The sequence below is a fragment of the Hypanus sabinus genome, chromosome 19 (genome assembly GCF_030144855.1).
Source record: "Hypanus sabinus isolate sHypSab1 chromosome 19, sHypSab1.hap1, whole genome shotgun sequence".
Taxonomy (NCBI): Eukaryota; Metazoa; Chordata; class Chondrichthyes; order Myliobatiformes; family Dasyatidae; genus Hypanus; species Hypanus sabinus.
The window spans coordinates 1639265-1667101 of NC_082724.1; the positions used below are offsets into that span (position 1 = coordinate 1639265).

At 42.9% G+C, this 27837-nt stretch overlaps 1 protein-coding gene across 6 annotated transcripts in view; it reads right to left on the bottom strand.

Moving 5' to 3' along the window:
• Window positions 1-27837, bottom strand: part of usp19 (ubiquitin specific peptidase 19) — a 217995-nt gene that overhangs the window by 44288 nt on the left and 145870 nt on the right. For all 6 annotated transcript variants that reach the window (XM_059943872.1, XM_059943873.1, XM_059943870.1 and 3 more), the window contains 5 exons: window positions 26800-26910; window positions 21644-21745; window positions 9026-9166; window positions 6845-6960; window positions 2767-2904 (listed from right to left, as the gene is read on the bottom strand). In XM_059943872.1, the coding sequence (XP_059799855.1) occupies window positions 2767-2904; window positions 6845-6960; window positions 9026-9166; window positions 21644-21745; window positions 26800-26910 (608 nt within the window). The remainder of the gene's footprint in view (window positions 1-2766; window positions 2905-6844; window positions 6961-9025; window positions 9167-21643; window positions 21746-26799; window positions 26911-27837) is intronic.

Consider the following 27837-nt stretch of genomic DNA (forward strand, 5'->3'; position numbering starts at 1 on the left):
GACCAGGTGATTTGTCTACTTTCAGACCATTCATCATCCCAAGCACCTCCTTCTTAGCAATAGCAACAAAGCTCATTTCTGCTCCCTGACACAACTGAATTTCAGGCATACTGTTGGGAGTCTTTCACAGCAAAGACTATGCAAAATACTTAAGTTCCTCTGCTATTTTTTTTTGTCCCCATTACTGCCGCTCCAGCGTCCTTTCTCAGCAGTCCATTATCCACACTTGTCTCTCTTTTGGTCTTTAACTATTTAAAAAAATTTTTAGTATCATCTTTTATTATTGACTAGCTTACCTTCATATTTAATCTTCTCTCTCCTTTTTTAGTTGCCTTCTGTTGCTTTTTTAAGTTTCCCAATCCTCTAATGTCCAACTAAATTTTGCTATATCACAGGCCCTCTCTTTAGCTTTAGCTATATTTGACTTCCTTGTCATCCATGGTTGCCTCATCTTCCCTTTAGAATACTACTTCAACTTTGGGATGCATCTATCCTGCACCTTCCGAGTTGCTCCCAGAAACTCCAGCCATTGCTGCTCTGCTGTCATCTCTGCTAGTGTTCCTTTCCAATGAACTTTGTCCAGCTCCCCTCACATGCTTCGATAATTCCCCATAATATTGACACATCTGATTTTATGTTCTTCCTCTAAAACTGCAGTGAATTCTATCATATTATGGCACTGCTCCCTAAGGGTTCATTTACCTTAAACTCCCTATTCAAATTTGGTTAATTACAGAACACCTAATCCACACTGCCATTCCCCTAGTGGGGTTAACCGTAAATGGCTCTAAATAGACATCTTGTAGGGATTTTCCAAATTCTTTCTCTTGGGATCCAGGACAAACCTGATTTCCCCAATCTCCCTGCATATTGACAGCCCCCATGACTATCATTGTAATTTGCACCCCATATCCTAGCTACTTGGAGGACTGGATACGACACCCATCAGGGTCTTTTTACCCTTTCAGTTTCTTAACTCTACCAGCGACTATTATACATCTTCCAATCCAACTATCTCATCCTCAGCCCTATGATTCTGATTCCCATCCAGCTGCCTAATGAGTTTAAACTATCCCCAGCATCTCTAGCCAACCTGCATATTGGTCCCTCTCAGGTTCAGAAAAGATTCCAATGATCCAGAAATCTGAAACTGTGCCCCCTGCACCAATTCCTTAGCCACATGTCCACCTGCCAAATCATCTTATTCTTACCCTCACTGGCGCGTGGTACGGCAGCAATATACAGCGATTACTACCTCAGAGGTTCCGTTTTCTAGTTTTCTACCTCACGCCCTATATTCTCTCTTCAGGACCTCCTCCCTTTTTATCCATGTCAATATGTACCAAGACTTCCGGCTGCTCACCTTCGCCCTTGACAAAGCCATGGACTCAATCCAAGACATCCCTGACTCTGGCACCTGACAGGCAAAATACCATCCAGGTATCTCTTTCACATCCACAGAATCTCGTCTGTCCCCAAAACTAAGGAATCATGACTGCATTCCTCTTCTGAGTCACAGAGCCAAATTCAGTGCCAGAGACCTGCATGCTATGGTTTCTCCCTGGTAGATCAAACCACAACACCTCCCCCCTGCACCGTCCTTCCCCCAAAAGAATCCAAAATGGTATACTTATTCTTGAGGGGAAGGGTCACAGTGGTACTTTGTACTGGCTGCCCACTTTTCTTCCTTCTCCTGACAGTCACCCAGTTATCTGCCTCCTGCAACCTAGGGGTGACTACCTCCCTGTAGCTCCTGTCTATCACCTCCTTATTCTCCTGGATTAGCAGGTTAGCAGCAGCTTGTGCACATTGTGCAGATGTAGTTATCAGAGAGACTGAAGGTCTCCCAAGGTTTTCACATCTCACAGAAGGAACATACCACTACCTCTGGACCCATTCTCGGTGTATTCACTATGTACTAACAGAAAACAACAAGCTTACTAAGAACTCCACTTGCTTTCAGCAGGACATGAGAGGGAACCTCTTCACTTAGAGGGTGGCATGATCTATCAACAGTAGTGGTGGATTTGGGTTTGCCATCAACATTTGAGAGAAATTTGCATGGATGGGAGGGGCATGGAGGGCTAAGGTCCACGTGAGGTCAATGGGACTAAGCAGGTTTTGCACAGACTAGATGGGCTGAAGGGCCTGTTTCTGTGCTCAGTGTTCTGTGATTCTATGACCAATGTCTTACATAACTTCAAACCAACTAATTGAAACAATGGTAATGACAATAAGCCTAGCTTTCCGTTGAGTTAAAGCAGAAAGGGCATTCAGCCTTAAAATCATGCACCACTCCATTCTCATCTAAGGTTCCAACACACATTTAAAAGCAAGGCATTGAGAGGCCATGACACCAACAATGTTCTGATGCTGAACTTCCTTGAGCTTTTCCAGGAAAACTGTTCATTTGCAGCTGCAAGCACCCACCCCCATTCTCCAACCTGATTGAGTAGCTATAACAGCTAACTCAGCACTGACCACACAGCTTGAAGAGGAATTAAAATTCACACCCCATGCATTGCAGAACAATAGAGTCAGTCGACCCACCACATAGCTCAAGTGTCAAAGTCATATCCCTGTGACTAGAGCATTCTTGTATATCACTTGTTTCAATGATTCATAAAACCCTTCGGTAATGTTGAGATAACCTGAAAGACATGCATGTGTTCAGCCATTGTTTCACAACCCAGTGGGAGTACGGAACAGCTGTTTCTTGGAGCCAGTGCTGTGCTAACCCTATATATTCACTGATTTCCATTGTACCTTGAATATCCCTCCAACAGTTGAGTCAGCCTGGAATAGGTAAGCCGCGATTCCTGCACACTAATTATGAAGGGCAAGCCGATGTTTTCTGCTCTGCATTGGTTTTTGTGATCTGACCAATGATTCATTTGACAAGTCCTGTGGGAGGGGAAAAAAGAATTACTCCAACAAATTTATATTAAAAGTACATACATTATCACAGGAGAGCAATTCTTCATCTTCTTCAAATAATTAGAAAAATTATTTATTCGGAAGGACAGAACTATAGGCCATTAAGCCAGAAAGAGAGCAAAGGAGATTTTATGAAGATGTTACAGGGACTCAAGGGACTGAGTTATAGAGAGAGGCTGAGAAGGCAGAGAGTGAATCCTGATCTTTCAAAGGAGTACAGAAAGGGTGAACGTATATACTCTTCAGGGGTTGGGAGTGAAGAACTAGAGGGTCATAGGTTCAAGGTGAGAGGGGAGAGAATTATAACCATATAACAATTACAGCATGGAAACAGGCCATCTCGGCCCTTCTAGTCCGTGCTGAACGCTTACTCTCACCTAGTCCCACTGGCCCGCACTCAGCCCATAATCCTCCATTCCTTTCCTGTCCATATACCTATCCAATTTTACTTTAAATGACAATACCGAACCTGCCTCTACCACTTCTACTGGAAGCTCGTTCCACACAGCTACCACTCAGAGTAAAGAAATTCCCTCTCGTGTTACCCTTAAACTTTTGCCTCTTAACTCTCAACTATGTCCTCTTCTTTGAATCTCCCCTACTCTCAATGGAAAAAGCCTATCCACGTCAACTCTATCTCCCTCATAATTTTAAATACCTCTATCAAGTCCCCCCTCAACCTTCTAGGCTCCAAAGAATAAAGACCTAACTTGTTCAACCTTTCCCTGTAACTTAGGTGCTGAAACCCAGGTAACATTCTAGTAAATCTTCTCTGTACTCTCTCTATTTTGTTAACATCTTTCTTATAATTCGGTGACCAGAACTGTACACAATACTCCAAATTCGGCTTTACAAAATTTTTGTACAGTTTTAACATTACATCCCAACTCCTATACTCAATGCTCTGATTTATAAAGGCCAGCATACCAAAAGCTTTCACCACCACCCTATCCACATGAGATTCCACCTTCAGGGAACTATGCACCACTATTCCTAGATCACTCTGTTGTACTGCATTCTTCAATGCCCTACCATTTACCATGTATGTCCTATTTGGATTATTCGTACCAAAATGTAGCACCTCACACTATCAGCATTAAACTCCATCTGCCATCATTCAGCCCACTCTTCTAACTGGCTTAAATCTCTCAGCAAGCTTTGAAAACCTACTTCATTATCCACAACGCCACTTACCTTAGTATCACCTGCATACTTACTAAACCAATTTACCACCCCATCATCCAGATCATTAATGTATATGACAAACAACATTGGACCCAGTACAGATCCCTGAGGCACACCACTAGTCACCAGCCTCCAACCTGACAAACAGCTATCCACCACTACTCTTTGGCATCTCCCATCCAGCCACTGTTGAATCAATTTTACTACTTCAATATTAATACCTAACGAGTGAACCTTCCTAACTAACCTTCCATGCGGAACCTTGTCAAAGGCCTTACTGAAGTCCATATGGACTACATCCACTGTTTTACCCTCGTCAACTTTCCTCGTAACCTCTTCAAATGTACACTGTACACCCATGATTGTGTAGCCAAGTTTCTATCAAACTCAATATATAAGTTTGTTGATGACACCACAATTGTAGGCCGTATCATGGGTAATGATGAGTCTGAGTACAGAAAGGAAATATATCAAATATCACTGTGATGATTGTAAACTCTAGTATCAATTGTTTGGTGACAATAAAGTAAAAAAATTCAATAAGATTTGTCAAACATGACCTTCCACGCACAAATCCATGCTGACTGTTCCTAATCAGACCCTGTCTATCCAGATAATTATATATAGCATCTCTAAGAATACTTTCCATTAATTTACCCACCACTGACATCAAATTGACAGGCTTATAATTGCTAGGTTTACTCTCTTAGAACCCCTTTTAAACAATGGAGCCACATGAGCAATACGCCAATCCTTTGGCACCATCCTCGTTCCTAATGACATTTGGAATATTTCTGTCAGAGCCCCTGCTATTTCTACACTAACTTCCCTCAAGGTCCTAGGGAATATCCTGTCAGGACCTGGAGATTTATCCACTTTTATATTCCTTAGAAGCGCCAGTACTTCCTCCTCTTTAATCATCATAGTTTCCATAACTTCCCTACTTGTTTCCCTTACCTTACACAATTCAATATCCTTCTTCGTGAATACCAAAGAAAAGAAATCGTTCAAAATCTCTCCCATCTCTTCTGGTTCCACACATAGCTGTCCACTCTGATTCTCTAAGGGACCAGTTTTATTCCTCACTATCCTTTTGCTATTAATATAACTGTAGAAACCCTTTAGGTTTATTTTCACCTTACTTGCCAAAGCAACCTCGTATCTTCCTTTAGCTTTTCTAATTTCTTTCTTAAGATTCTTCTTACATTCTTTATATTCCTTGAGCACCTCATTTACTCCATGCTGCCTGCATTTATTGTCGTTATCTCTCTTTTTCCTAACCAAGTTTCCAATATCCCTTGAAAACCATGGCTCTCTCAAACTTTTAACTTTCCTTTCAACCTAACAGGAACATAAAGATTCAGTACCCTCAAAATTTCACCTTTAAATGACCTCCATTTCTCTATTACATCCTTCCCATAAAACAAATTGTCCCAATCCACTCCTTCTAAATCCTTTTGCATTTCCTCAAAGTTAGCCTTTCTCCAATTAAAAATTTCAACCCTGGGTCCAGTCCTATCCTTCTCCATAATTATATTAAAACTAATGGCATTGTGATCACTAGACCTAAATTGCTCCCCAACACATACCTCCGTCATCTGACCTATTTCATTCCTTAACAGAAGATCCAACGCTGCCCCTTCTCTAGTCAGTACCTCTATGTATTGCTGCAAAAAACTACCCTGCACACATCTTACAAACTCCAACCCATCCATCCCTTTTATTGCATGGGCTTCCCAGTCTATGTGTGGAAAATTAAATCTCCCACAATCACAACACTGTGCTTACTACAAATATCCGCTATCTCCTTGCAAATTTGCTCCTCCACTTCTCACTCCCCATTAGGTATTCTATAATACACCCCTGTAAGTGTTACTACACCTTTTCCATTCCTCAATTCCACCCAAAATAAGCTCCCTAGACGAGCCCTCTAATCTACCCTGCCAGAGCACCGCTGTAATATTTTCTCTGACAAGCAACGCAACGCCTCCCCCTCTTGTCCCTCCAATTCTTTCACACCTGAAGCAACGAAATCCAGGAATACTTAGTTGTCAATCACACCCCTCCCGTAACCATGTTTCACTAATAGCTACAACATATTTCCAGGTATCTATCCATGCTCTAATCTCATCCACCTTTCTTACAATGCTCCTTGCATTAAAATAAATGCATTTAAAATATTCTCCACCTCTTCCTCTCTGTTTATCTCTAACAGTACAAAGAACTTTACTGTCTTCTTTTTCTTCCCTCTCCCATACATCTGTTAATTAAAACCTGAGGGGCAAATGTACATAGAAGAAGTTGCCAGAGGAAATGGTTGATACATGTGTATTAATAACATTTAAATACATTTTGAGAAGTACATTTACATGACAGGAAAGATTTAGAGGGATAAGACCAGAAGACACAGGAGCAGATTTAGTCCATTTGGTTCATCTAGTATGCTCCACCATTTAATCATGGCTGATTTATTTTCCCCCTCAACCCCAATCTTCCGCCTTTACCCCATGACATTAGGTGCCCATACTAATAAAGAACCCATCACCCTCCACTTATTGAATGATGTCACAGGCTCCAACAGTTAAAGGGCCTCTTGCTATTCCATTGTGGACCATCAGACTGTCACTTTACTCTATTCTCCAACGTAATTGCTGTAGGACATGAAATATGGCAAACCCGACTCACACCCGTGTACATGGGAAGGAAGGACCAACTAACTCACTGGTTGCAGTAGGCAACTCGGTAGCAGCTGGTGCAACGACGCAGTTTCTCCTCCGGCTGTTGTGGCTTCTGGCAGGCAGCACACTTGTTGATCGCGATGTTTGGGATTAACAACCTCTGCAGACAAACAAAGCATGAAGTTACTCATGTCCCAGCATCACGGCACAGGTAATGCAGTCAGCAAGTTCTTTTACAGCCAGTGTGTTCCTGGCTCATTTTGAGACAAACGACGACCACGTTAAACACCAGCCAGAGCATATCACCAACACACAAAATGCTGGAGGAACTCAGCAGGTCAGGCAGAATCCATGGAAATGAATAAACAGTCAACATTTCAGGCTGAGATCCTTAGTCAGGATTGGAAAGAAAGAGGGAAGAAGCCAGAGTAAGAAGGTGGGGAGGTCAAGGGTTACAAGCTGGCAGGTGAGTGGGGAAGGAGGGGTGGTGAGAACCTGCAAGGTGATAGGTGGAAATTGTAAAGGGCTAGAGGGGCACCAGAGGGAGGTGATAGGCAGGTTAGACGAGGTAAGAGGTCAGAATGGGGAAGTGAAGATGGTGGGGGGGGAGGGGAAGAGAGGGGGAAATGACCTGAAGTTGGAGAAACCTATGTTCATGCCATCAAGTCAGAGGCTACCAAGATGGAATGAGGTATTGTTCCAATCTGAGCATTGTGGGTTAACACCAACAGAACTCTACATTATTGAGCAAAAGGAGAAGACAGGACAGATGTCGATGAGCACTGAGCCTGTTCAACAGAAAACACAGTGCAGTTCAGAATTCAAAGACCCAATACTGAATTCTCCAACCTTAGATAAATGGGTAGCACGATAGCGTAGAGGTTAGAGCAATACTTTACAGCACCAGCAATCCAAATTTATTCCCATTATCTGTAGGGAGTTTGTACGTTCTCCTCATGACTGCGTGGGTTACTTCCAGGTGCTCTGGTTTCCTTCCACGGTTCAAAGATATACAGGTTAGTAGGTTAATTTGTCACATGGGTGTAATTGGGTAGCGCAAGCCTGTTGGAAAAGGCTGTTACCATGCTGAATATCTAAGAACAAATGTATAAATAACTTGCTTTCTTTCAGTTTATATCCAGACTGGCTATCACAATCTGGTATAATATCACTGGCATATGTCATGAAAATTGTTGTTTTGTGGCAGCACTTCATTGCAATACATAATAAAAAGTCTAAATTCTAATAATTAAACTTACATAAATAAGTAGTGCAAAAAGAGAGGGAAAAAACTGAGGTAGTGTTCTTAAGTTCACTGTCTATTCAGAAACCTGATGGCAGAGGGGAAGAAGCTGTTCCTGAATCAATCTCTCAGTCCATTAGAAAAACAAAATCACAACCACTGATCTGTTACATGCAGCTTACATTCACCAAACTGACCCAGTGCCTTAGAGAAATGACAGACCACCAATAAATGCACTGAGCTCAAGCCTAGGGTAAATCTCTTCCTTATCCTAGAATATCTGCAAGTTCTACTCAGTTAAGACTATAGGACACAGGAGCAGAATCAGGCCATTCAGCCCACTGTCTGATCTGTCATTTGATCATGGCTGATTTCTTTTTCCTGAAACGCCATTCTCTTGCCCTCTCCCCATAACATTTGATGCCCACATTTATCATGAGCCCATCAACCGCTGCTTTAAGTAGACCCAATGACTTGACCTCCACAGCTGTCTGTGGCAATGAATTTCACACTTTCACCACTCTCTGGTCCTAGACTTTCCCACTATAGGAAACATGCTCTCTCCATCCACTCTGTCTAGACCTTTTTGGTAGGTTTCAATATCCCTCCCCCTCTTTCTTCAAAAAACTCAAGTATAGACCCAGAGCCATCAAGTGTTCCTCATACAGTAACAATTCCATTTCCAGGATCATTGTTATAAACCTCCCCGAGACACTCTCCAATGCAAGCACAGTGTTTCTTAGATAAGGGTCCCAAAACTGCTTACAATACTCCAAGTGCAGTCTGACCAATACCTTATAAAGCCTCAACATTAAATCCTTGATTTTATGTTCCGGTCCTGTTGAAATCAATTGCATCTGTCTTCAGGAGATAGAGGAGAAGAGCTCTCTCTGCCTTGGAGCTCAGGTAACCTCTACTACCATTCCATCAGAAAGAGGGAACATAGAAAAGCTCTGCAGAAGCAACAACTGGTGATTCCTACCTGTTGTACTTGCAACTCGACTACTCTCTCCTTTGTAAGGTCTTGAGACAGCACCTCGAAGCAGAAGAGTGTATCACTGGGAGACACTGTATCCAGGGACTGAGATGCCAGAAATAGCCGCTGGAATCTATTTCTCACAACCTACAGGAGGAATGCGTCAAACAAGAGTGATAGAGCTGTCAGTAGCAAAGAAACCTGCAGCATTGAGATTTGTACAGTATATCAACAAGATATTGCTCAAATTGTTAAACCACCTTAGTACACTTGAGTTATTTCACCAATTTCTTCATTTTGGTCTGAAGCAGTGAACAGACAATGGAAGAAAAAAAGAGAAGAGTTTTAGGACCTTCAGCCCATAATGATGGTCAACCTTTTAATCTACTCTGAGATTCAACTAACCCTTCCCTTTCACATAGTCTTTCATCCATTTGCCTATCTAAGAGTTTCTTAAATGTCATCAGTATATCTGCCTCTATCACCACCCTGGTAGCATGTTCCATGCACCCACCATTCTGTAAAAAAAAAACTACCTGTGTCACATTTATTAATGCATTGACCTGAATATCAATAATAAATTGGAATTACTTCATGAAATTTTTGATGTTGTTCTGAAACCTGGATCAGGCAGTGCAAGAGAAACTCCTCTTCACTTTCAAATTAATTTTAGAGGTGCCAGAATTTACTATTTAAATTAATAGCTCTTCTATGATTGGAAATTATTGCTGGGGCAGCTGATTGTCAGTGTACATCTATAAAGAGAACTGTGAGGTACCACACGTGGGGAGGTGCAATAATGCAAGGGAACGTATGACAAATGCAACAGTAGCGAGTGTTGCTGAAGAACAAAAGCACCTTGGAATAACATCCACTGATTCATCCAGGTAAAAAAAATATTTCCGTATAAGCCAAAGCACGGACGGTTCAGTAGCATAGTAGTTAGCAAAATGATTTTCAGCGCCAGCGATCACCATTGACTGTCAGGAGTTTGTATGTTCTCCTCATGATAACGTGAGTTTCCCCTGAGTGCTCTGGCTTCCTGCCACACTTCACAGTGGGTTAGTAAGTTGTTGGTACCAGAATCACAGCAACACTTGGAGGCTGCCCAGCACAATCCTCGTTGATTGGAATTGACACAAACTCTGCACTTCACCATATGTTTCAATGTACATTTAAAGCTAATCTTTAATAAATCTTTGAATACAAGATCAGGGAGGTTATTCTAGAAATGCATATAACGTTCATCACACTTCTGCAAAAGTACTACATACAGTCTAATCACCAGATTACAGAAAAGATGCCATTACACTAGAGCTTGGGTAAGAAGAGTGTAGCTACAAAGACCGACTAGATAAGCTAATTATTTACCTGGGAACAAGGCAAGCTGAGACTTCACTGAGTTGCATAATTGAGGGGCCTCACAGTCAGTTGGAACAATCATTTACGTTACATAATTATATAAAGTGTGTGTTAATTTAAGTTTGTTAATTTATATGTCCTTGCCTTATGCTGCTGCCAAAAATCTAACTTTTATGGCATGAATGAATTGAATTGAATTAGAAACATAGAAAACCTACAGCACATACAGGCCCTTCAGACCACAAAGTTGTGCCGAACATGTCCCTACCTTAGAAATTACTAGGCTTACGCATAGCCCTCTATTTTTCTAAGCTCCACGTACCTATCCAAAAGTCTCTTAAAAGACCCTATCTTATTCGCCTCCACCACCATGGCTGGCAGCCCATTCCACACACTCAACACTCTCTGTGTAAAAAAACTTACCCGACATCTCCTCTGTTCCTACTCCCCAACACCTTAAGCCTGTGTCTTCTTGTGGCAACCATTTCAGCCCTGGCAAAAAGCCTCTGACTATCCATATGATCAATGCCTCTCATCATCTTATACACCTCTATCAGATCACCTCTCATCCTCCGTCACTCCAAGGAGAAAAGGCCAAGTTCACTCAACCTGTTTTCATAAGGCATGCTCCCCAATCCAAGCAACATCCTTGTAAATCTCCTCTGCACCCTTTCTATGGCTTCCACATCCTTCCTGCAGCGAGGCGACCAGAACTGAGTGCAGTACTCCAAGTGAGTTTGACCAGGGTCCTATATAGCTGAAACATTACCTCTCAGCTCCTAAGTTCAATTCTATGATTAATGAAGGCCATTACACTGTTCTTAACCACTTCTTAAACAATTCTAGTTTAAACTCTCCCAGTAGCCTTAGCAAACCTCCCTGCCAGGATGTTGGTCCCCCGGGATTCTAGTGCAATCCATCCTTTTTGTACAGGCCACACCTGCTCCAAAAGAGGTCCCAATGATCCAGAAGCCTGAATCCCTGCCCCAATTCCTCAGCCACGCATTTATCCTCTACCTCATACTATTCCTATTCTCACTGTTGTGTGGCATAGGCAGTAATCCCAAGATTACTACCTTTGAGGTCCTACTTTTCAACTTCCTTCCTAACTCCTTGTAGTCTTTTTTCAGGACGTCTTCCCTTTTCCAACTATGTCATTGGTACCAATATGTACCACAACCTCTGGTTCTTCTCCCTCCCACTGCCGGATATCTTGGACGCGATCTGAAACATCCCAAACCCCAGCACCTGGGAGGCAAACTACCATTCGAGTTTCTTTCCTGCGTTCACAGTATCTCCTGTCTGATCCCCGACTAGAGAGTCCCCTATCACTATTGCCTTCCTCTTCCTTTCCCTACCCTTCTGAACCACAGGGACAGACTCTGTGCCAGAGGCACGTCCACTGTTGCTTCCCCCAGGAAGGCTGTTGCCCCCAACAGTACTCAAACAGGAGTATTTATTGTCAAGGGTTACAACCACAGGGGTTCTCCCTAGTACCTGACTCTTCCCCTTCCCCCTCCTGACTGTGACCCACTTGTCCGTCTCCTGTGGCCCTGGTATGACCACCTGCCTATAATTCCTTTCTATCACCTCCTCGCTCTCCCTGACCAGGTGAAGTTCATCGAGCTGCATCTCCAGTTCCCTAACCCAGTCCCTTAGGAGCTGCAGCTCGACACACCAGGTGCAGATGTGGCTGTCTGGAAGACCAAGACACTTCAGGACCTCTCATATCTGACACCTTTATTACTCACATCCTTCACATACATGAGGAGTAAAAATTTTTACGTTACGTCTCCGTCTAAATGTAGTAATTTATAATAAATAGAACAGTCAATGTAATATAGAGTACACTCAAATCAGGTGGAAGAAGCTGTCCTGGAGCCTGTTGGTCCTGGCTTTTATGTTGCAGTACCGTTTCCCAGATGGTAGCAGCTGGAACAGTTTGTGGTTGGAGTGACTCGGATCCCCATTGATCCTACGGGCCCTTTTTACACACCGGTCTTTGTAAGTGCCCTGAATCATGGGAAGTTCATAACTACAGATGTGCTGGGCTGTCCACACCACTCTCTGCAGAATCCTGAGATTAAGGGAGGTACGATTCCCATACCAAGCAGTGATGCAGCCAGTCAGGATGCTCTCAATTGTGCCCCTGTAGAAAATTCTTAGGATTTGGGGGCCCACACCAAACTTCCTCAATCGTCTGAGGTGAAAGAGGTGCTGTTGTGCCTTTTTCACCACATAGCTGGTGTGTACAGATCAAGTGAGATCATCGGCGATGTGGAAGCTGAGGAACTTAAAACTGTTTACCGTCTCAACCCCAGATGTCAATAAGGGTTAGCCTGTCTCCATTCCTCATGAAGTCCACGACCAGCTCCTTTGTTTATGCGACATTGAGGGAGAGGTTATTTTCTTGACACCACTGTGTCAGAGAGATTACTTCTTCCCTGTAGGCCACCTTGTTATTGTTTGAGGTAAGGCCAAGCAATATAGCGTTGTCTGCAAATTTAGTTAGCAGATTAGAGCTGTGGGTGGCAACACAGTCATGGGTATACAGGGAGTAAAGGGGGGGCAGTACAGAGCCCTGAGGGGCACCTGTGTTGAGGGGCAGAGGTGAGGGAGCCCAGGTCTTGCCACCTGCCAGTGATCTGACAGGAAGTCCAGGATCTAGTTACACAAGACAGGGTCAAGGCTGAGGTCTCTGAGCTTCTTGTTGAGCTTGGATGGAATTATGGTGTTGAATGCTGAACTGTAGTCCAAGAACAGCATCCAAGAATAAGCATCTTCTTCTCCAGAAACAAACTTATTAACAGAAACAAGAGCAACCAAGAAGTCAAAAGTAACTGGCTTTCTCCAAAGGCTTGGTGGGAATCTGGAAACCACTGGCTGAAAAAGGAACTAAGTGGCAGAAATGCTAATAATATTTACAATGTAGTTAAATTTTGGACCACTTTGGGAATATTGTGTTTAGTTCTGGTTGCCTTGTCATAGGAAGGATGTGGAAGCTTTAGAGAGGGTGCAGAGGAGATTTGCCAAGATGCTGCATAAATTGCAGAGCATATCCCATGAGGTTAGGCTGGGCAAGCTGGGGCTTTTCTCTTATAGAGAAGGAAAATAAGAGGTGACTTGATAGAAGTGTATTACAAGATAAGAAACAAAGAATGGATAGCCAAAGGCTTTTTCCCCAGGATGGAAATGGCTAATACAGGGGCTAAGTTCTTAAGTTGATTGGAGGAAAGTATAAGGGGAATGTCAGAGGTAAGTTTTTTTAAAAAAAAGAGTAGTGGGTGTGTGGAAGTAGAAGCAGATACACTGCCGACATTGAAGAGACTCTCAGATAAGCACATGGATGAAAGAAAAATGGAGGGCTATGTGGGACGGAAGGGTTAGATTGATCATAAGAGTAGGTTATAAGGTCAGCACAACATCGTGGACCAAAGGGCTGTGTTGCAGTACTGTATTAAAGAACTATGATGGGCAAGGCTATAGACCTGATACTGAAAGGTTGCTACCTCTGTTGCAAGTTTTCTATAAGTCAAGGCAGCTGGATATAGGTCACAACCAGCCACGATCTTACTGAACAGGCTCAAGGGCAGAATGGGTCATTGTATTACTATATTAAGAAAGTGTGCCAGCATCTTAATCAATCGCAGAAATTTCATTTGATGCCCAGCTCACGCCTCAGTTTTCATTCATAAGTGCACATTTTCCAAGCTGAAATCATTTGTCGACCTTCAGGATCAGAAACATCAGCTCCATTTGCCTTTAATATGCTCAGGGAAACATACAAAGGAAAAGCCTCGCTTCAGATTCAGATTCAGATTATTGTCATTTAGAAACCACAAATGCAATGTAGTTAAAAAATGAGACAACGTTCTTCCAGAATGATATCACAAAAGAAAATCCAGATTACGCTTGGCAATTCTCAATCCAGAGTCCGGACAGGCTGCTGCGTATTAATATTGAGCTACCATCTTAGCGCATTCCCCGGAAAGGAGCTCCAACTCCACCAGACAAAACAAGACCAAAAGCTAAAGCTACAAGACCTGCACAAAACCACATAGTTACAACAGTGCAAACAATAGAATAATTGATAAAAAACAGACCATGGGCACAGTAAAAATAGTCCAAAGATGTTAAAAGACTAAGTTCAAAAGAAACCACCACACAGATTCCACAAGTCCTCAGGGTCCCGATTTGACTCGTCATCTCACGCTGGCGGCAGAAGGGAATACCCCCGCTATGGACTTCCACGGCACCACCCAACTCAGCCTCACAGACGCAGCACACAATGAAAGCTCCGTTGAACCCAGCCTCGCAGATGTAGCACACAGCGAAAGCGACCTGACCGCAGTGGACTCTGAGTCCGTTGAACCTCCGAGCCTCCGACCATCCCCTCCGGCACAGCTTCTCTGAGCACCATCCTCTGCCGAGCATATTAAGACGTTCCTGCCAATGGCCATCGGCAATGCGACCCCAAGGACTGGGTGCCTGTTCTTCCCAGCAGAGACCTGGACCTCACAGCAGCAGCAGCAACGAAGAAGGTCTTCCTGGAGATTTCCAGATGTTCCTCCGTGCTCTCAAGTCCGTTTTTCATCCGATTATGATTGCGCACGGCACCCCTCTTCACAAATAACAGATAATCAGCTCCGGGGTGGTGGACTTGTGGTCTTTTTGCAGTTAGACAATACTATAGGGGTCAAAATCCACTGTAATCCCTCTTGGTCTACATTTAATGGACCTACAGAGGTATGAATAGGTGATGCAGAATATTCCCAGTTCACTAGATCAAATGGTAATATTTTTAGGAAAGTATATCCCAAAGGAATATGTATTTAAAATTATAAAGATATTGAATTGAATTCTCTGGCATTTGTTGGAAGCTTGCATACATTTTCTCTAGCTGCATGGGTACAGAAAAGATTCATGAAAATGTTAGTGAGACTGTAGGGCCTGAGTTATAATGAGAGGCAGGAAAAGCTGGGACTTCTTTCCTAGGAGTGGGGAAAACTGGGGGAAGATAAGGTGGATGGTCACAGAGTTTTTTAACCCTCCAGAATCTAAAACCAGAGGAAGGTGTTGGCCAGAAGAAGCTACAATCAGCGAACAGGAATGGAGGTGCCCATTTTGTGAACTGTTTGATGAAGCAATTCGTGCTCTGGGATAACTTAATCAGAGCAATTGAACACAGGCACAAGGAGTTTCTGTTAATGATCTGCTAAACCTGAGGCCATTCTCAGATAAGAAACATGTTTTTTGTGTAAAATGATAGGTTTGTGGAAGTACTATCATCACCTGGTCTGAGTATCTGGACGGCCTGGTTTGACTGGTTTGAGCCAGTCAGAGTTGAAGGCAGAGCCCTAAAAATAATACTGCTTGTAGCACTGGCTACATCCAACGGGAATTTGACACAGATCAGTCAGATGATTGAGGGAACAAAATTGAAACATCATAGGATTGACCTTGTAATGTATGGATCTGTTGTCTGTGCACGTGCATTGTTCTTTCTCTCTGGCTGCAATGTGAATACACCAGTTAAAGCCATCTCTTGTGTGCATGCTTATATTGAATTGATATGTAGTTGTGCGCAGACACAACAAATTGGTGAAATGTATGAACCTAAATGTCACCAACTGCACTGATAGATACGGGACAAAACAAGAAGAATTAAATAGCATGAGAAAGCTGAAGGACCCGTGAATAACAGTGAAAGACAGGCTGAATTTAAAGTGAAAATAATGTAGCAATGTCTTCAGTCAGGAAAGTTGGTGAATTTGATAGCACTAATGAAGGCTGGGAGTCATATATCAAGAGAGTGGAACTGTATTGTAACGCGAACAACGTGGAGGAGCAAAATAAAGCCACTACATTTCTTAACTTAATTGGCCCAAGAACGTTCAGTCTCTTATGCAACTTAGTAACCCCTGCAAAGTCAGCAAGACACTCAATGGAATTATTACAAGGTTACAAAATCACTTCAGCCCTAAACCAATGGTAATAGCTGAGAAATTTAGATTTTACAAAGGAACCAGTTAAAAGATGAAAGCATTTCTGAATACACTGCAAAAATGCTCAAACTTTCCCAGTACAGTGACTTTAGAGATGGAGTTTCTGATGCATTAAGAATCAGGCTTGTATGTAGTACACACAGTCAAAACACTCAAACGAGGCTATTATCCGAAAGAAACCTAACCTTAGAATGGACATTAACCATTGCAATATCATTAGTGACTGTAGCAAAAGATGCAGCAGAACTACAGAAGAGGTGGTTAGAATGTCAAATGCACAAAACGTCTCTGAATGGTGTGAAAAGCCAAAGATGTTATCAATGTGGCAAATCCTCCCATGATGCAAATGACTGCTGGTTCAAAGAAAAGTCTGCAGAAAGTGTCACAGACAAGGTCACATAGAAATAATCCGCAAGGCAGACAAAAAGTACAACTGGGTGAAAAGTCTTAAACACAAAACTAAGCAAATGCATAAAGTTACCAAATGTAAAACAGAATCAGACAACATAGAGTCTGACAAAGGTGAACTGTCATGCCTAGAACTGCATAACTAGATAACAATAGATGATCTGGATTACAATAGATGTGTCCAGTGTAAAACTGAAAATAGAGCAGCTTTGTCCATAATTCCGAGGTTGACAACAGACCCCAAGATACCATTGGAGAAGACCTCAGGGATGCTAAAGACTTACACAGGTAAAAAAGTGTCTCCCAAAGGCAATCTGAAAGTAAATGGAGGCCAAGCACAATGTATTGAAAAGTGGATGGTCAGCACTTTTTGGACGTGAATTATTAAGAAAAATCCAACTAGACTGGCACTCATCAAAGCTCTTAGTGTGACATCAACAGGAAACTGCAGCCCAAATGGTAGCACTGACCAGAGACTGGCACAGCTGCTAATGCTAGTGAGGAGGTGATTGAGAAGGGGATTGGTAAACTCAAAGGCATAAAGGCCAGCATTGAACTGGATGAAACAGCAACACCAAGATTCCATAAAGCTCGTCAAGTGCCTTACGTACTATGTCTTAAAGTGGATGCTGAACTGCAGAGCTTGGAGGCGTCTGCAATTCTCTCCAAGGTTGAGTGGAGTGACTGGGCCATGCCCATCGTCCTGATGATCAAAAAAGGGAAGGCTGGAGGCATTTGTGTACGTGGGGATTTCAAGGTGAGCAACAACCCGGGGCTGCGTCATGTGCAGTATCCCCAGCCACAGATAGAAGACATTTTTGCATCTATGGCAGGCGGGGAGAGGTTTTCAAAGATTGACTTGTCACAAGCTTATCTGCAAATAAAGGTTGAGAAGTCAAGCAGGAAGTTCCTCAAAATCAACACTCACAAGGGATCGTTCTAGTATAATCATCTCGTCTTTGGCGTCGAATCAGCTCCAGCAGTTTGTCAAAGAGCAATGGACCAAGTGCTTCAGGGTATCCCAGGAACTCAATGCTACCTTGAAGATATCATTGGGACTGGCAAAGTGATGAAGAGCACCTCCAAAATCTGGTAAAGTGCTTACCAGGCTGAGTGAGTGTGGTCTGTGCACAAAGAGAGAGAAGTGTGAGATTTTTGAGAATGAAATCTCCTATTCTGGATGTGTCATTGACAAGCCTGGCTTACACAAGTCACAAGAGAAGACTGAAGCAGTGCTACAGTCACCCAAACCGGAAAAAATGTCACAACTCAGCTCTTGTGAATCTTGTAAACTCCCAAAAATTGCAACAATGCTGCATCCATTGAAAACACCGTAAACACACAGGAGCAAAGTGGGAATGGTCAGAAAGATGTGAAAAAGCATTCAAGCAAACAAAGAAACTAATAACTTTCAATGAACTGCTCACCCATTATGGACTATCCCTGCCCATCTGACTGGCATGCAATGCATTCCCTTATGGCATTGGAGCCGTTTTGCCACATAATGTGAAAGATGGATCTGAATGTCCGATTGCGTTTGCTTCAAGATCACTGATGAGTGCAGAATGCAGCAATGCACAGATTGGCCGAGAGGCCCTAAGTCAATATGGGGAATAAAGAAGCTCCACCACTACCTGTACAGAGAAAAATTTATGCTAGTGACAGGTCACCATCGCCAGGAATGGTGATTTTCAATCCCAGGGAGGGAATTTCTGTGATGATTGCTACCTGGCTACAATGTTGGGCACTGTTCCTTGGAACCCAACTCTATGAACATAGAGTTTGAGGGTACCAAACTGCACAGCAACACTGATGGCTTGTCATGTCTTCCACTACTGGCAATTGAAGAAACGAAAGTCTTCATATTGTGACCCAGCAGAAGTGTTCTACACTGCACTGGTGGACCAGTTGCCAGTAACAAATTCCAAAATACAAAGGGAAACAAGGAACAACCTAACATTGTCAAAAGTCTATGAAATCAGCATGCAAGGATGGCCAGCTCATGGTACATCTTACAATTCCAGAGACCAACTGTTGGTATGTCAAAGAACGCTGATGTGTGGCTCTTGTGTTGTGGTTCCCTCTAAACTACGCACCAGAGTGCTAGAAAATCTGCATGAAGGGCATCTGGGTTAAGTCAAGGTGAAGAGTCTCACTTAGAGCTACGTGTGGTGGCTAGGGATACAAAACAGGATTAAAAACTTGGCCAAAAGCTGTTTGGAATGCCACAAAATTCAAAATGCAGTGCACAGGCACTGTTACACCCATAGGAGTGCTGTCATCACCTTGGCAAAGAGTACATATTGATTTTGCAGGGCTATTCATGGACTTCATGTTTCTGATGCTCAATGTGGCCGGAGGTCATACCAATGAAGTCAACCATGTCAGCAGAGACCATCCCTGTTCTGAGGACTACCTTCATCAGAAATGGCTTACCCAACCAAATTGAGTGACAACGGACCACAATGTACATCAGAACTTTGACTTTATGACAAAAAATGGTATCAGACGTTTTAAATCACAAACACGAGAAAATGTGTTGGAAATCCAAGCCACACACACAAAATGCTGGAGGAACTAAGCAGGCCAGGCATCAACTATGGAAAAAACCTACAGCTGACGTTTTGGGCAGTGACCTTTCGGCAGTCCTGGCCTGAAACGTCAACTGTACTTTCCACCACCCTCCCCCTCCCACCCCCATACACAATGCCTGGCCTGCTGAGTTCCTCCAGCATTTTGTGCATGTTGAGCACACATTTCAAGTCAGCTCCTCACCAACAAGCAACAAATTGGTTAACTGAAAGCTTTATCCAAACCTTCAAGTCGTCCATTAAAGTGACGGACAAGGAGGCCATTTCTCTACAGCAAAAGTAGACAACTTCCTTCTTGTGTATCAGAACGCTGTTCATGCAACGACAAATCAAATTCCTGCACAGATGGAATCTGAGATCTCACGTAGACCTCCGGAAAGGTACAGAATAAACAATTCAGCCAAAGTAAAACATCAAGGAGCTTCGAGATTGGACAGGAAGTCCTAGCGCGTGATTACCAAGAAGATAAGTGGACACCCAGTAGGATAGCTACAAGAACTGGACCACTGATATACAGAGTGGATGCTGGAGATCAGACATGGAGAAGTCAGGTGAACTATATATTGGATGCTCAACCAAAGAATACACCTGAGTCGATGGCATCCGACAAGACAGACACATTTCAGTCACCGGACCTGCCTCCCAGTAATGATCATGTCACTGACAGCATTGTGACACAGGAAACTGAGAAAGTTGTCTTAGATAAGATGCCTACCAAACCTGATACCACTCCTTAGGTCCAGAGGTGTGACAAGAACATTATTGTTGACAAGACACTTGTCAAACCTGATGTCACTCCACAGTCCAGAGGTGCTATCCTGAAAGGAACAGAGCATCACCCAAAAGAACTGTGAAGTTCGTTATGGACTGTTGTTGTGAAAGCATGTTTATTTGGAATATGGGTTTATGAAAGGAAAATTTAATGTTTTCTACATACACAGTTCATGCTGCATTAATCCAAAGGGGGAGGAAGTGTAATGTATGAATATATTTCTTTTAGAGCAATGACACCTCTCTTAGCACTATTATTGATCTGTTGTCCACGTATGCGCATTGTTCTCCTTTTCTCTCTCACGGCAATGTGAATACACTAGTGAAAGCCATCTCCGTGTGCATGCTTTTACTGAATATACAGTATATGTAGTTATGCACAGACACAACACACTTAATGAGGAAAAGTATAAAAATAGAGGATTTTGACAGCTCAGGAAGCAACAACTCCTCAGAGACCAACCACTGCAGATGTGGAGGACCCCACATCAGACATATGGGGATTAGATCAAGGCCATGAAGAACACATGGTTAGTTGGATTTTCCCCAGGTAATGCCTTTTCTATTCTTTGACTGTTCATGGAGGGTCAGGAAAACTTAGTTCATGAGCACATAGGTATTCAGTTGTGTAAACTCACATGCTTTTAAACTGAGCCAATAAAAGTACTTGTAACACAGGTATAAGGTAAGAAAGGAATGATTTAAAAGGGACCCAATGATGATGGTTATCTGGAACAAGATGCCAGAGGAAGCTGTAGAAGTGGGTATAATTACAATGGGGTTTAAGATGTTTTGACAAGTACACAGATAAGAAGGTTGAGAGGAATATGGGCCAAATGCAATCAAATGGATTAACTTGGTCAGCTTGGACCACAGGTTGTGCTTCTGAGTTTGGTCTGTGACTTTCTGACTGCGAACTGGCTAAGTTAAATGCCATTTGCCATTCTCTAACATCACTGTCCACTACACTACCAATTTTGGTGTAGTCCACAAACTTACTAACCATGTTAATAACAACTCCATCCAAATCATTGGTCAACAGCGGACACACACTAATCTCTGTGGCATACCAGTGGTAACAGACCCCTCATCTGAAAACTGAACGCCCACTACCAGCACTTGTGTTCTACCACCACACCAATTAGCCAACTCATCCTGGACCCCATGTGATCTAACCTTCCAGACAGCCCTTTCCTTGCCTTCTGAAATAAACGTACAACTTTAGCCACCCTCCAGTCATCTGGTATCTCACCCATGGCTAAGGAAAAAAATATCTCAGCCAGTGCCTCAGGGGGTTCTTCCCATCATGTCCTAGGATGCACTCTGGATTTGGCCACCTCAATGTGCTTCAAGACCACCAGCACTTCTGCAGGAACAAGTAACTCTTTAGATAAAGATGAACTTCAAGTCAGGAGAACTTTCTTGCTCAACCCATCACCTTCCCTAGTTTAATCACAAGTCACCTTTGCACAGTTATAAGGACTTACCTCAGCTAGTCGAAGAGAGTCTACTTTTACCTTCATATTCCGGGCAACAGCTTCAAAGATGTCCGTGGCACTGGCATTTTCCTTGCTCACACTCACCAAGATCTATTAGCAGAGAAGGAGAAAAGGAGCAATCAGGTTAACTAAAATACATTTAGAACATGCTTAACTGAATAAAACATTCCAAGGCTTTTTTCAGAATCAAAAACAAATTCTAACACCAAGCAACAATTAACTTGTTTAAGCACATTGGCCTTCATAAATCAAATCATTGAGTACAGGAGGTGGGATATTATGTAGAAGCTGTATAACACAATGGTGAGGCCCAATTTGGAGTACTGTGTCCAGTTCTAGTCACCTACCTACAGGAAACAGAACAGAGAAGTCTACAGCACATTAGAGGCCCTTTGGCCCACAATGCTGTGCCGACCATATAACATACTCTAGAAACTGCTTAGAATTTCCCTACTGCACAGCCCTCTATTTTTCTAAGCTCCATGTACCTATTTAAGAGTCTTTTAAAAGACCCTATCATGCTGGCGGTGCATTCCAAGCACCCACCACTCTGTGAAAAACTTACCCCTGACATCCCTCCCTGTACCTACTTCCAAGCACCTTAAAATTATGCCCCCTCGTGTTAGCCATTTCAGCCCTGGAAAAAAGCCTCTGGCTATTCACATGATCAATGCCTTTCATTTTATAATCTCTATCAGGTCACCTCTCATCCTCCATCACTCCAAAGAGAAAAGGCCAAGTTCACTCAACCTATTCTCATAAGGCACACTCTCCAATCCAGGCAATAACAATGTAAATTTCTGCACTCTCTCTATAGTATCCACATCCACAGTGAGGTGACCAGAAATGATCACAAAGATTGAAAGACCCTAACCCTAACCCTAAAGTTTACAAGATGTTGCTGGGTCTTGATAATCTGAGTTATAAGAAAAGATTGAATTAAGTTAGGACTTCATTCCCTGAGGTGTAGGAGAATGAAGGGAGATCTGTTAGAGGTATATAATATTATGAAGGGTATAGATAGAGTAGATGCAAGCAAGATTTTCCACTGAGGTTGGGTGAGACTAGAACCAGGGGTCATAGATTAAGAGTGAAAGGTGAAATATTTAAGGGGAACCTGAGAGGGCAACTTCTGCACTAAGAGGGCAGTGAGAATGTGGTATGAGCTGCCAATGAAAGTGTTGGATGTGAGCTCAATTCGAATATTTACATTGCTTGGATAGGTGTATGATTGGGAGGTTTATGGAGGACTATGAACCAGGTGCATGTCGATGGGACTCAGTAGATTAATAGTTTGGCACCGACTAGATGGATCAAAGGACCTGCTTCTATGAATATTTGGACAGCTAACCAAGAGCTTGAACAAAGCAGCAAAGTTTAAGAGCATTCTAAGAGAGGAGGGAGACCGAAGGAGAGAACCTTAGGATTGACATTCCAAACCTTAAGACACAGGATACAGAAGAGAAAGCCTTAAATTGGGGTGATTAAATCTTGGAATCCACTGAAGGACAAGAAAGGAAGATCCCAGGGATATGATGGATGGATGTGACAAAATGGTGGAGTGCAGAGTGAGTTTTACAACTGAAGGGACATGTATGTGGTGGGAAATTCTCTATTCAAACTCATGTGGTTCCAGAATCATTTAGCATATTCCAGGCAAAGACTGAGGTTAATGGAGAGTAAACAGGTAGAGATGAAAGATTAGGTCTATTTGTCACATTTACATTAAAACATTGTCTCTGGCGATGATCTCTGCATTATCAATGGGGACGGGAGAGGTTCCGGAGGATTGGAGGGTTGTGGATGTTGTTCCTTTATTCAAGAAAGGGAGTAGAGATAGCCCAGGAAATTATAGACCAGGGAGTCTTCCCTCAGTGGTTGGTAAGTTGATGGAGAAAATCCTGAGAGGCAGGATTTATGAACATTTGGAGAGGTATAATATGATTAGGAATAGTCAGCGTGGCCTTGTGAAGGGCAGGTCATGCCTTACGAGCCTGATTTAATTTTTTCAGGATGTGACTAAACACATTAATGAAGGAAGAGCAGTAGATGTAGTGTATATGGATTTCAGCAAGGCATTTGTTAAGGTACCCAATGCAAGTCCTATTGAGAAAGTAAGGAGGCATGGGATCCATGGGAACATTGCTTTGTGGATCGAGAACTGGCTTGCCCACAGAAAGCAAAGAGTATTTGTAGACAGGTCATATTCTGCATGGAGGTCAGTCACCAGTGGAGTGTCTCAGGGATCTGTTCTGGGACCCTTTCTCTTCATGATTTTTATAAATGACCTGGATAAGGAAGTGGAGGGATGGGTTAGTAAGTTTGCTGATGATACAAAGGTTGGAGGTGTTGTGGATAGTGTGGAGGGGTGTCAGAGGTTACAGCAGGACATTGACAGGATGCAGAACTGGGCTGAGAAGTGGCAGATGGAGTTCAACCCAGATAAGTGTGAGGTGGTTCATTTTGGTAGGTCAAATATTATGGCAGAATATAGTATTAATGGTAAAACTCTTGGCAGTGTGAAGGATCAGAGGGATCTTGGGGTCCAAGTCCATAGCACATTCAAAGCAGCTGCGCAGGTTGACTCAGTGGTTCAGAAGGCGTACAGTGTACTGGCCTTCATCAATTGTGGAATTGAATTTAGGAGCCGAGAGGCAATGTTGCAGTTATACAGGACCCTGGTCATACCCCACTTGGAGTACTGTGCTCAGTTCTGGTTGCCTCACTACAGGAAGGATGTGGAAACCATAGAAAGGGTGCAGAGGAGATTTACAAGGATGTTGCCTGGATTGGGGAGCATGCCTTATAAGAATAGGTCGGGTGAACTCGGCCTTTTCTCCTTGGAGCGAAGGAGGATGAGAAGTGACCTGACAGAGGTATACAAGATGATGAGAGGCATTGATCGTGTGGATAGTCAGAGGCTTTTTCCCAGGGCTGAAATGGTTGCCACAAGAGGATACAGGATTAAGGTGCTGGGGAGTAGGTACAGAGGAGATGTCAGGGGTAGGTTTTTCTCCTCAGAGAGTGATGAGTGTGTGGAATGGGCTGCCGGCAACTGTGGTGGAGGTGGATACGATAGGGTCTTTTAAGAGACTTTTGGATAGATACATGGAGCTTCGTAATTTCTAAGGTAAGGACATGTTCAGCACAACTTTGTGGGCCGAAGGGCCTGTATTGTGTTGTAGATTTTCTATGTTTCTAACATACAATGAAACAGTGTCAATGACTAACACAGTTTGAGGATTGTAGGGGGTAGTCCACAAGTGTCGCCATGCTTCGGGCACCAACGTAGCATACCCATGCTGACTGCTATGTTAACATGGCTGCTGATGTTTTGACACAGGAGATTGTAGCTACTGAGATTTGGAGCTGATAAGGTAAGAGAATGGGTATTGAGATAGAGAAAAGTCATAAGCTATCACATGACACAGCAAGCTGAAGGGCTGAATGGTCCTCTCCTACTTTCCCTGGATGCTTGTACTGTGGTGTGAATTAGTACATGGACACCAGATCAGGATGAGATCAATTCTTTCCATAATATGTCGATTGGAGGGCAAGTGAGACAGCAAAGGAAGCACTGAATCTAGCAGGAAGAGGAAATGGATAACAATCTTAGCAAATAAAGCAAGGTTAGGAGATGGAAGTATTCAGTCTTGGCAGACAGTGGGGATGTGCAGTCAAACTCATCTGCCTGTAGTCAGATTCAGCTGAGAAAGGGAGAGAGCCGGGTACGGGAGCGGAGGCAGAAAATTCAAGAGATATTCCACAGATCAGTTTACAAATGGCAGAAAACCTAATAGACTGGGTGGGGAGGGGGAAAATACCTGATTGGGAAACACTAAATTACGAGGGCATGGCTAGGACTGACAGCAAGGAACCTTCCTCAGAGTGGTGATATCTGCAACCAGAGAGCTCATTTACAGTAAGGGGTAAGAAATTTAGAAAGAATCTAAATAAAAACTTTTTCATCTAGAGTGGTTGGAATCTGGAATACTACCAGAAACACTTGCGTAAAGGAGTATCTGGATGAAGACTCCAGCGCCGGTATTAAATTAGCACAGCTGGGTATTTCATGGTTGGCAAAGGGCCTGTTGCTATATGAATGTAAAATTCAATTGCAGAGTGGTTAGCATAACAATATTACAGCATTGGTGACCCAATTCAATTCTTGCTGTTGTCAGTAAGGAGTTTGTATGTTCTGCCTGTGACCGAGTTAGCCTTCTCAGGGTGCTCTGGTTTCCTCTTGCATCCCAAAGACATACGGGTGGTTGGTAGATACATTGGTCACATGGGTGTAATTGGATGGTGTGGTTTGTTGGGCTGGAAGAGCCTGTTGTCATGCTGCATCTCTAAATAAAAATAAAATAATTCCAGCAAATCTTCTTTAGGGGAAAAGCCATTAAAGTTCAAAGTAAATATATTATCAAAGTACTTATGTGTCACCATATACTACCTTAATATTGATTTCTTGCAGGAGCTTATAGGAAAATAAAGTAGACTTTATGAAAATCTATGCATAAAGACTGAAAAACAACCAATGGCAAAAGACAAATTGTGCAAAATATATAAATTAATATTGTTAATCGGTTTATTAATCAGTTCATTGTCAAGGTGAGTGAAGTTATCAACACTGGTTCAGGAGCCTGATGGTTATAGAATAATAATTGTTCCAGAACCTGGTAGTGTGGGACCCAAGGCTCTGTACCTCCTTCCCAGGGAAGCTGTGACAAGAGAGCATAGCTTGGATTCCTCCCAAAATTGCCAAGGAGAGAGACTAACCAATGAGAACAAACTGCTGTCAGAAATTACAGTCTCTATCACCAAGGACAACATGCAAACTGGCCATACATTGCACTGTGTCTGAGGGAGGACAGTATACACAAGCCAGCTAACATTGTTGCAGAGTGCTTTGTGTTGACTTGAGAATGTGCGTATGAGTATATAAATGTAGACTTTGTTTCAAGCAAAGAGAATGTTATCTACTTAGTGTTTGTCATCTGATTAGTGGCATGAAAAGTTACTTTCTAATGAAACTTATTCTTTCCTGTCATTTTTGTATTGGCCCACGTCAAAGCAAGCCTCAGCAGTTTGAAGACTGTGGAAGGAACAGTGCACGGTTCTGCTCACTGCCACATGATTCTTACCTTGATGGGTTTTATATGGGGCTCTTTAGCAAAATAGAAAACAGTCAGCACCTTCTGCTTCTGTGGCAGTGGGACAGATAAGTAGAGGAACGGATCAAATGTGATCGATACCTAGAAAACAAAATGCACACAAAATGAATGGGAGACAGGCAGAGAAACATGCAGACAAAAACAGAGCCATCTTCACCTTCACCATATCTACAGGACAACAATGCCTCCAGTTCTTTCCTGCAGACTGAAGCTCTCGGATATTGTGCACAGCTCGCAAAGGAGATTCCTATCCTAATTAAGGATAAATTTGATTCCTAGCCATGGGAGATAATAAGGCAGCATCCTGCTTCTACCTCCGCCCTTATTCTCAGTTGTACTTTCGTCAAATTAGTTTCAACATTTGAGAGTGGGATCTCAATGATCACTGAGGGGATGCATCACCTGTCATTCTCTAGTGCAAATACAAGCCTCTCCACCCATCCCATATTACCTTTTTAGAAACATAAGAAAACCTACAGCACAATACAGGCCCTTCAGCCCACAAAGTTTTGCTGAACATGTACCTACTTTAGAAATTACTAGGCTTACCTATAGCCCTCTATTTCTCTATTTTGAAAGGAGCTCCATTTGATCTGGACACCAGATGGTGTAAACGCTGGGGATAAATGGAAATCCTTTCATTTACAGCCCACATGAAAAGCAGAGTATGTGATGGAGTCTGCACAACCAAACACCCACTCTCCTAATCCCTACATTTGGCATCTGGGGGGGGGGGGGGTTGGGGGCAAGAGGATTTGAATCAGATTAGGGCAATATTGAAAGCAAGAAATCATGAGATTAAACACCAATCCCTGCAAGGCTAAAGTTAGAACAACTCACACTAGTAAATTAGAGAGATTACAATCTAAAAGACGCATCCAGTGATCTCCAATGACCACTGGCAGAGACAACAGACAATAGACAATAGGTGCAGAAGTAGACCATTCAGCCCCTCGAGTCTGCACCGCCATTCTGAGATCATGGCTGATCATTCACTATCAATACCCA